Consider the following 12,705-nt stretch of genomic DNA (forward strand, 5'->3'; position numbering starts at 1 on the left):
AGAGACGCAATGGAATCCCTTCGTTTTGGGTCCAAACCCTCTGTTTTTATTAACTGGGAGCCGCGCGGCTCTCACTGGGCCGTACTGGTCCGTACTGGTCTATACTGGTCCATACTGGGAGCGCCCCCCGGCGGCCGCCGCCTCCAGAGCGGCGCTGAGCTTCAGCGCCCGACGCTGCGATGGGGGAAAAAAGGGCCATTTTGGGCAAAAAGAGGGATTTGGGGGGAAAAAAGGGGGATTTGGGGGGAAAAGGGGGATTTGGGGGGAAAGGGGGGATTTGGGGGGAAAGGGGGGATTTGGGGGGAAAAAGGGGGGATTTGGGGGGGAAAAGGGGGGATTTGGGGGGAAAGGGGGGATTTGGGGGGGAAAAGGGGGATTTGGGGGGAAAAGGGGGGATTTGGGGGGAAAAGGGGGGATTTGGGGGGGAAATGGGGGATTTGGGGGGAAAAGGGGGGATTTGGGGGGGGAAAAAGGGGGGATTTGGGGGGAGAAGGGGGGGTTTGGGGGGGAAAGGGGGATTTGGGGGGGAAAAAGGGGGATTTGGGGGAGATTTGGGGGGGAAGGGGGGATTTGGGGGGGAAAGGGGCATTTGGGGGGGAAAAAGGGGGATTTGGGGGGGGAAAAGGGGGGGATTTGGGGGGGAAAGGGGGGATTTGGGGGGGAAAGGGGGATTTGGGGGGGAAAAGGGATTTGGGGGGGAAAAAGGGGGGGATTTTGGGGTGAAAAAGGGCGATTTTGGGGTAAAAAGGGGGGATTTGGGGTGAAAAGAGGGATTTTGGGGTAAAAAGGGGGATTTTGGGGTGAAAAGAGGGATTTTGGGGTGAAAAGGGGGGATTTGGGGTCTCACCGCCATCTCCCGGTTCTCGCGCAGGCGCCGCCATTGCCCCTTCCAGAGCGGCGCCGGGCGTCCGTCTGACCCCAAAAGGCACCGTTTTCACCCCAAAAAGACACCGTTCCCCTTCCGCACCGCTTTCTTTCCCCCTTTTCCCCATTCTTTCCCCATTTTTGAGGGATTTCTCCCCATTTCCTCAGTTTTTTCCTCTTCTTTCAGTATTTTCCCCCTTTTTTTGAACTCTTTCCTTATCCTTTAAGCATTTTTTCCCCATTTTTTCCCTTTTTCTTACAGAATTTTCCCCCTTTTCCCAATATTTTCCCATTTTTTTCAGTTTCTTTCCCCTTTTCCAAACTATTTTTGGATTTTTCACCATTTCCCCCCATTTTGATATAAAATTTTCCCCCTTTTTCCCATTATTTTCCCTTTTTTTCGGGTTCTTTCCCCCTTTTCCAAAGAATTTTCCCCCTTTTTCCCATTATTTTCCCATTTTTTTTGGTTCTTTCCCCCCTTTTCCAAATTATTTTTGCACTTTTCAGCATTTTCCCTCCATTTTCTTACAGAATTTTCCCCTTTTTCCCATCATTTTCCCATTATTTTCCCATTTTTTTCGGTTCTTTCCCCCTTTTTCAAATGATTTTTGGATTTTTCACCATTTCCCCCCATTTCCTTATGGAATTTTCCCCCTTTTTCCCATTATTTTCCCATTTTCCCCCCCTTTTCCAAACTATTTTGGCATTTTTCACCATTTCCCCCCATTTTCTTATGGAATTTTCCCCCTTTTTCCCAATATTTCCCCATTTTTTCGGTTCTTTTCCCCCTTTTCCAAATTATTTTGGTACTTTTAAGCATTTTTCCTCCATTTTCTTACGGAATTCTCCCCCTTTTCCCCATTATTTCCCCATTTTTCCCCCCTTTCCCAAACTATTTTGGCATTTTTCACCGTTTCCCCCCATTCTCTTCCGGAATTTCCCCCTTTTTCCCATCGTTTCCCCATTTTTGGGGGTATTTTTCCCCTTTTTTCCCGTTTTTGGGGCGTTTCGCCCCGTTTTTCCTCACCCACGAAGCTCCAGTCGGGGCGGTCGCGCAGAGGCCCAAACCCGGACGGACTCGGAGCAAACCCCTGCCTGGAGGGGGAATGGATTTTGGGGTGAAAAAGGGCCGATTTGGGGGTGAAAAAGGGCCGGGGGGGAACCAAAGGGAGGGGGAACCAAAGTACAGGGGAGGGGGGCACTGAGGAGGGGGGGGAAGGGAAAGGAGGGGACACCGGGGGGGGGTAAGGGGGTATTTGGGGTCATTATAGGTCACTTGGGGGTCGCTATGGGGCACTGGGGGGCACTATAGGTCAATTAAGGGTCACTATGGGGCACTTGGGGGTCGCTATGGGGCAGTATAGGTCAATTAAGGGTCACTATGTGGCACTTGGGGGTCACTATGGGGCACTATAGGTCAATTAAAGGTCACTATGGGGCACTTGGGGGTCACTATGGGGCAGTATAGATCAATTAAGGGTCACTATGGGGCACTGGGGGTCACTATGGGGCACTATAGGTCAATTAAGGGTCACTATGTGGCACTTGGGGGTCACTATGGGGCACTGGGGGGCACTATGGGGCACTATAGGTCAATTAAGGGTCACTATGTGGCACTTGGGGGTCACTATCGGGCACTGGGGGTCACTATGGGGGTCACTATGGGGCACTATAGGTCAATTAAGGGTCACTGTGGTACTTGGGGGTCACTATGGGGCACTGGGGGTCACTTGGAGGTCACTATGGGGCACTATAGTTCAATTAAGGGTCACTATGGGGCACTGAGGGTCACTATGGGGCACTATAGGGCAATTAAGGGTCACTATGGGGCACTGAAGGTCACTATGGGGCAGTATAGGTCAATTAAGGGTCACTATGGGGCAGTATAGGTCAATTAAGGGTCACTATGTGGTACTTGGGGGTCGCTATGGGGCAGTATGGGGCAATTGGGGGTTGCTATAGGGCACTGGGGGGCACTTGGGGTTCGCTATGGGGCACTATGGGGCCATTACAGGTCACACGGGTGTCACTATGGGGCAGTATAGGTCAATTAAGGGTCACTATAGGTCACTTGGGGGTCGCCGTGGGGCACTCACTCCTCTCGCCACTGTCCGAGGCGCTGTGCGCGGGGGGGTGTGGGGCGCAGGGCTCGGGCCTGCAGCTCAGCTGGGGGGGGGATCAGCGCCCCATAGCACCCCAAAACCACCCCATAGCCGCCCTTTAACCCCCCAAACCCGCCCCATAGACCCCTCTGACCCCCCAAACCCGCCCCATAGCACCCCAAAACCACCCCATAGCACCCTTTGACCCCCCAAAACCACCCCATAGCCGCCCATAGCACCCCAAAACCACCCCATATCACCCCAAAACCACCCCATAACCCCCCTGACCCCCCTAAACCCCCTTTAACCCCTCTTTTGGCCCCCCCCAAATCCCCCCTTTCCCCTCAAATCCCTCCTTTTACCCCCAAATCCCCTTTTTATCCCCCAAACCCCCTTTAACGCCCCGAAATCCACCTTTTATCCCTCAAATCCCCCTTTTGACCCTCAAACCCCCCTTCTACCCCCCAACTCCCCCCTAAATCCCCGTTTAACCCCCAATTTTCCGCCCCCCCCCCATTCCCCCACCGATCCTCAGCGCCTTCCGCGCCGCCATCGCTCCTCCTTTCCGCACCGGAAATTCCCTCTCCCCACGTGACCACTCCCCACTTCCGCTCTTCGCCGCCATGTTGTACGGCAACACCCCCCCCTCCTCCCAGCCACACTCCAGCCACTTCCGGTTGGCTGCGCGCCGCCATCTTGTACGGCAACCCTCCAGCCACTTCCGGTTGGCAGCGCGCCGCCATGTTGTACGGCAACCACCCTCCCCCAGCCACACTCCAGCCACTTCCGGTTGGCCGCGCGCCGCCATGTTGTACGGCACCGGGGCGCCGCCATCTTGGATGGAAGCCGCGAAGGGTCAAAGCGCGTTGGAGACGAAACGAAGGGTGTTATTTTTGGGGGGGTTTATTGGGGCGCCCCCCCCCTCAGCCCAGAGTGTCCTTCCAGGGCCGTTCGGGGGGTTTGGGGCGCGGGGGGGGTGCGGGGGGGCGGGAGAAGGTCTGGCGGAGAGGCCCTGTGGGGAGAGACCCTCGTGTCAGGGGCCCTCGTGCGAGGCCCTCGTGCAAAGCCCTCGTGCGAGAGGAGCCCTCGTGCAAAGCCCTCGTGCAAAGCCCCCGTGCGAGGCTCACCTTTGGCCGCCAGGTCGAGGTGGTGTCGCCGCTGCCACTCTCGCTCCTCCCCGCGCTGCAGCGCCTGCGCTTCTCCCCACTCTGCGGGACCCACAGTGACCCATAGCGACCCATGGCTGACCCACAGCGACCCCCAAAGCCCCATTTTACCCCCAACAAACCCCCATTTTTGCCCCCAAAACCCCCTTCTGCCCCCCATAAGTGCCCCCAAATCCCCCTTTTTGCCCCCCAAACCCCCTAAACCCCCTTCTGCCACCCCATAACTGCCCCATAGCGCCCCCAAACCCCCCTTTATGTCCCCCAAACCCCCCTTCTGCCCTATAAGTGCTCCATAGCGCCCCCAAACCCCTCTTTTTACCCCCAATCCCCCTTTTTTGCCTCCAAATCCCCCTTTCTGCCCCCCAAACCCCCTAAACCCCCCTTCTGCCACCCCATAACTGCCCCATAGCGCCCCCAAATCCCCCTTTTTGCCCCCAAATCCCCCTTTTTATCCCCCAAACCCCCCCTTTTGCCCTATAACTGCCTCATAGTGCCCCGAAACCCCCCTTTCTGCCCCCAAACCCCCCTTTTTGCCCCCATAACCCCTAAAGCCCCCTTCTGCCCCCCCAACTGCCCCATAGCGCCCCCAAACCCCCTTTTTTACCCCCAAAACCCCCCTTTCTGCCCCCCATAACTGCCCCATAGCACCCCCAAACCCCCCTTTCTGCCCCCCAAACCCCCCTTTTCCCCCCCCAGTACCCCCCTTTTCCCCCCCCCGTACCCCCCTTTCCCCCCCCCGTACCCCCCTTTTCCCCCCCCGTACCGTGCTTGATGCGCGCCAGCAGCCCCTTGGGCTTCGCCGTGGGGCGGCCGTGGGTCGCCGTGGGTCGGGGGACGCCGAGGCGGCAGCGCAGCGCGGGGACGCGGAGGAGCCCCGTTTGGGCCAGGCTGAAGGCGTTCGACGTCAGCCAATACGTGAAGATGGCCTAAAACGGGGCCAAAACGCCCGGATTGGGGCAAAAAAAAACCCTTCCGGGGGCAATTCCCGACCATCTTGGGAAGATTTTTCCCATTTCAGCCCCATTTTCCCCATTTTTAAGACCATTTTGTCCCTTTCGGGGAAAATTCAGCCCATTTTAAGTGAAATTCCCCCATTTTCCGCTTAAATTCCCCCATTTTCCGCTTAAATTCCTCCATTTTTCACTTAAATTCCCCCATTTTCACTTAAATTCCCCAATTTTTCACTTAAATTCCCCCATTTTGATACAAAATTTCCCCATTTTGGAACTTTTAACCCTTTCCATTCCTCTTCTGAACAAAAACCCCCATTTTAACCCTTTCCCTCCCCGCTCCGAACCCCCAAAACCCCCATTTTGACGCCGTTTTGACGCCGTTTTCGCCCTTTTTTAACCCCTTCCCTCCCTGTTCGGAACAAAACTCTCCATTTCACCCCCATTTCCCCCATTTTTGGGGCTCCCCCCCCGCCGTTAACCCCTTCCTCACCGTGGGGAAGTGGAGGATGAAGGGGAGGAAGAGGATGGGCAGCACCCGCAGCACCTGACGCATCGCGCCCGACCCCGGGCTCGACACGCCCGTCTCCGCCCCGAGCTGGAATGAACCAAAAACACACGGATTCAACCCAAAATCCCCCTCTTTCCACCCAAAATCCCCCTTTTTCCACCCAAAATCCCCCTCTTTGCACCCAAAACCCCCATTTTTCCACCCAAAATCCCCCTCTTTGCACCCAAAACCCCCTTTTTCCACCCAAAATCCCCCTCTTTGCACCCAAATCCCCCCTTTTTCCACCCAAAACCCCCCTTTTTGCACCCAAAACCCCCCTCTTTGTACCCAAAACCCCCCTCTTTGCACCCAAACCCCCCCTTTTTGCACCCAAAATCCCCCTTTCCACCCAAAATCCCCCCTTTTGCCCCCAAAATCCCCCTCTTTGCACCCAACCCCCCCTTTGCACCCAAAATCCCCATTTTTGCCCCCAAAACCCCCCTTTTTCCACCCAAAACCCCCCTCTTTGCACCCAAAACCTCCCTTTTTGCACCCAAAATCCCCCTCTTTGCACCCAAATCCCCCCTTTTTCCACCCAAAACCCCCCTTTTTGCACCCAAAACCCCCCTTTTTGCACCCAAAACCCCCCTTTTTCCACCCCAAACCCCCCCTTTTCCACCCACTCCCCCCTTTCTCCCCTCCATTCTCCCTTCGTTTTGCCCAAAACCGCCGTTTTTCACCCCAAAACCTATTTTTTTCCGTAAAAGCCTTATTTTTCGACCCAAATCTGCCGTTTTTTGCCCCAAATCGGCCGCGGTACCTCGAGGACGACCCACGTGGAGGCGGTGACGAGGAGGGGGAGAGCGTAGAAGGGGTCGGGGGCCGTGAGATCGGGGAACCACGCGACGCCCCCCGTCTGCAGCCCCGGCAGCGGCGTCGTCGCCATCGCCCGCAGCGCCAGGAAGAACGAGAGGAAAAGAGGGGTCTGCGGGGGGGGACACCCCAAAAACACACTGGAACGCCCCCAAAAATACACTGAAACGCCCCAAAAACACACAGAAACGCCCCAAAATGCCCCAAAGACACACGGAAACGCCCCAAAAACACACGGAAACGCCCCCAAAACACAGAAATGCCCCCAAAACACACGGAAACGCCCCTAAAACACAGAAATGCCCCCAAAACACACGGAAACGCCCCTAAAACACACAGAAACGCCCCCAAAACGCCCCCAAAACGCACCGAAACGCCCCCAAAACGCCCCAAAACCACACGGAAACGCCCCTAAAACACACAGAAACGCCCCCAAAACGCCCCCAAAACACACGGAAACGCCCCCAAAACGCACAGAAACGCCCCCAAAACACACGGAAACACATGGAAACGCCCCCAAAACGCCCCGAAACGCCCCCAAAACACACGGAAACGCCCCCAAAACACACGGAAACGCCCCCAAAACGCCCCCAAAACACACGGAAACGCCCCTAAAACACAGAAACGCCCCCAAAACGCACGGAAACGCCCCTAAAACACACGGAAACGCCCCCAAAACGCCCCCAAAACGCACCGAAACGCCCCCAAAACGCACCGAAACGCCCCCAAAACGCCCCGAAACCACACGGAAACGCCCCTAAAACACACAGAAACGCCCCCAAAACGCCCCAAAACGCCCCCAAAACACACGGAAACGCCCCCAAAACGCACAGAAACGCCCCCAAAACACACGGAAACGCCCCCAAAACACACGGAAACGCCCCCAAAACACACGGAAACGCCCCCAAAACACACGGAAACACATGGAAACACCCCCAAAACGCCCCGAAACGCCCCCAAAACACACGGAAACGCCCCTAAAACACACAGAAACGCCCCCAAAACGCCCCCAAAACACACGGAAACGCCCCCAAAACACACAGAAACGCCCATAAAACACACAGAAACGCCCCAAAACACACAGAAACGCCCCAAAACACACAGAAACGCCCCAAAACGCCCCCAAAAACACACGGAAACGCCCCCAAAACGCCCCCTAAAACACACGGAAACGCCCCAAAATGCCCCCAAAAAGACCCCAAAAGACCCCCAAAAAGACCCCAAAAGACCCCCCAAAAAGACCCCAAAAGACCCCCCCAAAAGACCCCCCAAAAAGACCCCCCAAAAAGACCCCCCAAAAAGACCCCCCAAAAAGACCCCCAAAAAAGACCCCCAAAAAAGACCCCCAAAAAAGACCCCCAAAAAGACCCCCCAAAAAGACCCCCCAAACCCACACAAAACCCACCCAAAAAAGACCCAAAATCCCCCAAATGCACCTCAGGATCCCCCCAAAAACCCCCTCCGGGGACCCCAAAAACCACACTGGGACCCCCCAAAACCACTCACCCCCCCCAGGACTCCCCCAAACCCCCTTTTTTCACGCCAAATCCCTCCAAAGGGCCCCAAAACTCCACCAAATCCTCCCCAAAACCCACATCGGGACCCCAAAAACACCCCAAATCCCCCCTAAACCCCACATTAGGACCCCCCAAAACCCTCAAACTCCCTCGGGGGGACCCCAAAACCCCCCTTTTTCACCCCAAATCCCCCCCAAAACCCCACTTTTTCACCCCTAAACCCACACCGGGACCTCAAAACCCTCTCAAACTCCTCCCCCCGGGACTCCCCAAACCCCCTTTTTTCACCCCAAATCCCCCCTAAACCCCACATTAGGACCCCCCAAAATCCTCAACCTCCCTCGGGGGGACCCCAAAACCCCCCTTTTCCCCCCCAAACCCCCCTGACCTGGACGAGGGGGACGATGAAGCCGCGCAGGGGGTTGACGTCGTGGCGCTTCTGGTAAGCGGCGAGCTCGGAGTAGGCGCGGGCGACTGCGGGAGGGAAGGGGTTAAACAGGGTCCTAATGCCCACCCCCCCACCCCATAACTGCCCCTTCTGCCCCATAGCGACCCATAGCGACCCCTAAGTGACCCATAGCGACCCCAAAGTGAGCCCTGGGGATGGGTAATCCCGGATGTAATTGCCCCATAGAAGCGTAACTGCCCCATAGCGGCGCCAAAGTGCCCCATAGCGCCCCCAAAGTGCCCCATAGTATCCCATTCAGCCCCATAGTGACCCCGAACTGCCCCATAGCGCCCCCCAAACCGCCCCATAGTGCCCCATTCTGCCCCACAGTGCCCTCAAAGCGCCCCATAGCGCCCATAAACTGCCCTATAGTGCCCCATTCTGCCCCACAGCACTCCCCAAACCGTCCCATAGTATCCCATTCTGCCCCATAGCACCCTCCAAACCGCCCCATAGTACCCCATTCAGCCCCATAGCACCCCCAAACTGCCCCATAGTGCCCTCAAAGTGTCCATAAACTGCCCTATAGCGCCCCATTCTGCCCCATAGCACCCCTAAACTGCCCTATAGTGCCCTAAACTTCCCCATAACACCCATAAATTGCCCCATAACTGCCCCATAGCGCCCCCAAAGTCCCCCATAACCACCCCAAACTGCCCTATGGGTCCCCCATTCTGCCCCACGCCACCCTCAAACCGCCCCACATCCCCCCCAAACCACCCCACATCCCCCCCAAACTGCCCCATGTTCCCCCAAACCACCCCACGTCCCCCCCCAAGCCGCCCCACATCCCCCCCCCACTCACCCTGGAACTGGTCGGCCCCACGGCGCGCCTCGGCCAGGCGCTGGGAGAGCTGCTGGATGTGGGGCAGGTGGGTGGCCAGGCGGGCGGCCTCGCGCTGGCCCCGGAGCAGCAGCGGCAGCAGCGCCAGCCGCGCCCCCAGCGTCCCTGTGGGGCGAGAGCGGACCCATAGCGACCCACGGACACCCATAGGGAGCTCTTAGAGCCTATAGGGACCCATAGGGACCATAGAGTCCATAGGGAGACATGTGAGCCCATAGAGAGGCATAGAGAGGCATAGAGAGGCATAGAGAGGCATAGAGAGGCATAGAGAGCCCCATAGAGAGCCCCATAGAGAGCCCCATAGAGAGCCCCATAGAGAGCCCCATAGAGAGCCCCATAGAGAGCCCCATAGAGAGCCCCATAGAGAGCCCCATAGAGAGCCCCATAGAGAGACCCATAGAGAGACCCATAGAGAGACCCATAGAGAGACCCATAGAAAGACCCATAGAAAGACCCACAGAGACCCATAGAGACCCACAGAGACCCATAGAGAGACCCATAGAGACCCCACAGAGACCCATAGAGACCCCACAGAGACCCATAGAGACCCCACAGAGACCCATAGAGACCCCATAGAGAGCCCCAGAGACCTCCCCAGCCCCATAATGACCCCCACAGCCCCATAGGGACCCACAGAGCCCCACAGCTCCCTCCCCAGCCCCATAGTGCCCCACAGAGCCCCACAGCTCCCTCCCCAGCCCCACAGCGCCCCACAGAGCCCCACTGACCCACGGCGATGGCGCCCCACCAGGGCAGCCCCACGTCGAGGTGAAGGAACTGCAGGAAGTTCTGGATGAGCCCCACGGGGGTGAACGCCCCCAGCCCCAATTCCTCCAGGCGCACCTCGGCCTCCAGCCCCACGGCGAGGGGGTCCTGACCCATAGAAAGGGGGTCCTGGCCTCCAGGCGGGGGGTTCTGCCCCACAAGTGGAAGATTCTGCTCTAAAGACGATGGATTCTGCCCCACGTTCTGGTCTAGAGATGAGCTCTGCCCCACAGATGACGGGTTCTGCCCCATAGATGATGAGGTGGGCTCTGTAGGTAGCGGGTTCTGCCCCATAAGTAAGGGGTTCTGCCCCACAGAAGGGGCAATCTGCCCCACGGCGGCCGCGAGAGAGGGGGAGTCTACCTGAAAGGGGGGGAGAAAGCAGGGAGTTAGAAGGGCGGCTGCCCCATAGCGCCCCAAAACTGCCCCACAGCGCCCCAGAACTGCCCATACACTGTCCCATAGCGCCCCATTCTGCCCCATAACCGCCCCAAACTGCCCCATAACCCCCCATTCTGCCCCATATCGCCCCCAAACCGCCCCTTAACCCCCCATTCTGCCCCATATCGCCCTCAAACTACCCATAAACTATCCCATAGCGCCCCATTCTGCCCCACACCGCCCTCAAACTGCCCCATAGCCCCCATTCTGCCCCATAACCGCCCCATTCTGCCCCACACCGCCCTCAAACCGCCCTATTAGCCCCCCATTCTGCCCCATATCGCCCCCAAACCGCCCCATAACCCCCCATAGCGCCCCCAAACCGCCCTATAGCGCCCCCATTCTGCCCCATATCGCCCCCAAACCGCCCCCCAGCCCCCCCTCACCTGCGCACTGGCCGTGCCGAGGCCCCGGGGCGCGGGGCTCAGCGCCAGGAGGGGTCTCCGGTCCCAGAGGGGCCCCCGTAGCGCCTGTAGAGGGTCGTTAGGGGGGGAGTGGCGTCATAGTGACGTAACGGTGACGTCACGTTACGTCACACCCCCCCCCCCCAAGGGCTCACCTGAGCCCGCAGGGCCCGGAGCAGCGGGCGGAGCCGCGGAGCCGCCGCCGCCACCGCCGCCATCATTAAGGGCGGGAGGAAGGAGGAGGAAGCGGCGGCGGTTCACGTGACCGGAAGTAGCGGATCCCGCCGCCAAAGCTTAAGGGCGCTGCCCGCTAAGGGGCGTGGTTATGCCGTGGACGCATGCGCGCTGCCGACATTCAATCCCCGCGCCGCCATCTTCCCTAAGGGCTGCCCGCACCCGGCGCATGCGCACTGAGTGCGAGACCGCGCCGCGCCGCCATTTTGAAGCCGGGCTGCCCATAAAAGGGTGCGGGGGTGTGCGTCCGCAGCCGTGTGCGCGTGCGCAGTGAGTGACCCGTGCCCTGCGCCGCCATTTTGAAGCCGGGCTGCCCGTAAGGGGGCACCGCCGCAGCGCTGGGGAAGCCCCTCTCCTCCCCCGCCTCGCGCCGCCATCTTGAAGGAACCCCCAGAGCCGCCATTGCCTCCTCCTCCTCCTCTCTCTCTTCTTCTTCCCCCGCCTCGGCCCCTCGAGGTACGCCAAGCGGGAGGGGAGGGCAGCGAGTCTCGCTTTGCCTGCGCTGAAACACCGCTTCTCCGCGCAGAAACAGCCCTTGGGGGGGGGAACGGGGACCCCTTCCTGGCAGAAACACCGCTTCTTCTGACTTAAACCCTCTTTTATTGACGCCTCCTTTTCTTTTGGGACAAATCCCCCGCTTTCTGCCGTAAACCCCCGTTTTTCTGAGGTAAATCCCCCTTTTCTTACAGGAACACCGCTTTTTTTCTGACTCAAGTCCGCTTTTTCTGACTCAAACTCACTTTTATTGACACAAATCCCACTTATTTCGGACGGATCCCCCATTTTCTGACAGAAAACCCCATTTTTCTGATGTAAATCCCCCTTTCCTGACAGCAACCCCGCTTTTTTTCTGACTTAAATGCTCCCTTTTCTGACAGAAATCCTCCCTTTTCTGACAAAAAACCCTATTTTTCTGATGTGAATCCCCATTTTTATGACTTAAATCCCGGTTTTCTGACTGGAACCCCACATTTTCTGACACAAATCTCCCTTTTCTGACAGAAATCCCCCTTTTTTTGACACAAATCCCCATTTTTCATATGTGAACCCCCATCTCCCGACTGGAACCCCACATTTTCTGACACAAATCCCCCCTTTTTTGACAGAAATCCTCCTTTTTTTGACACAAATCCCCCTTTTTTCTGACTTAAATCCCCATTTCCTGACTGGAACCCCACATTTTTTCACACAAATCTCCCTTTTCTGACAGAAATCCCCCTTTTTTTGACACAAATCCCCATTTTTCTGATGTGAATCCCTATTTTTCTGACTGGAACCCCCATTTCCCGACTGGAACCCCACATTTTCTGACACAAATCCCCCCTTTTCTGACAGAAATCTCCCCTTTTTGACACAAATCCCCCCTTTTTGACAGAAATCTCCCCTTTTTTCCGAAATCCCACCTTTTCTGACAGAAATCCCCCCTTTTTGACAGAAATCCCCCAATTTCTGACAGAAATCTCTTTTTGTCACAAGCAATTTTTGACACAAATCCCCCCATTTTCTGACTGAACCTCATTTTTTACAGAAACTCCCCCCTTTTTTGATGGAAATTCATGGTTTTTTGACAGAAATTCACATTTTTTTGACAGAAATTCATGTTTTTT

General features: G+C 57.1%; 2 protein-coding genes across 2 annotated transcripts; both read right to left on the reverse strand.

Moving 5' to 3' along the window:
* Positions 1-16: 16 nt before the first annotated feature.
* Positions 17-3,573, reverse strand: MRPL52 (mitochondrial ribosomal protein L52). The gene is made up of 5 exons (XM_054053156.1): positions 3,492-3,573; positions 2,961-3,030; positions 1,892-1,959; positions 848-912; positions 17-174 (listed from the first exon to the last, which is right to left on the reverse strand). Exons 1-5 carry the CDS (start codon positions 3,517-3,519, stop codon positions 100-102), a joined length of 306 nt encoding a protein of 101 aa, XP_053909131.1. The 5' UTR covers positions 3,520-3,573; the 3' UTR covers positions 17-99.
* Positions 3,574-3,850: 277 nt separating this feature from the next.
* Positions 3,851-11,168, reverse strand: OXA1L (OXA1L mitochondrial inner membrane protein). Its single transcript, XM_054053153.1, has 10 exons — positions 11,020-11,168; positions 10,847-10,930; positions 9,983-10,382; positions 9,216-9,359; positions 8,351-8,436; positions 6,393-6,557; positions 5,576-5,680; positions 4,896-5,058; positions 4,094-4,174; positions 3,851-3,978 (listed from the first exon to the last, which is right to left on the reverse strand). The coding sequence occupies exons 1-10, from the start codon at positions 11,083-11,085 to the stop codon at positions 3,890-3,892; spliced, it is 1,383 nt and encodes a 460-aa protein (XP_053909128.1). The 5' UTR covers positions 11,086-11,168; the 3' UTR covers positions 3,851-3,889.
* Between the last annotated feature and the right edge of the window lie 1,537 nt (positions 11,169-12,705).

This window comes from Cuculus canorus, chromosome 39, assembly GCF_017976375.1.
Source record: "Cuculus canorus isolate bCucCan1 chromosome 39, bCucCan1.pri, whole genome shotgun sequence".
NCBI lineage: Eukaryota > Metazoa > Chordata > Aves > Cuculiformes > Cuculidae > Cuculus > Cuculus canorus.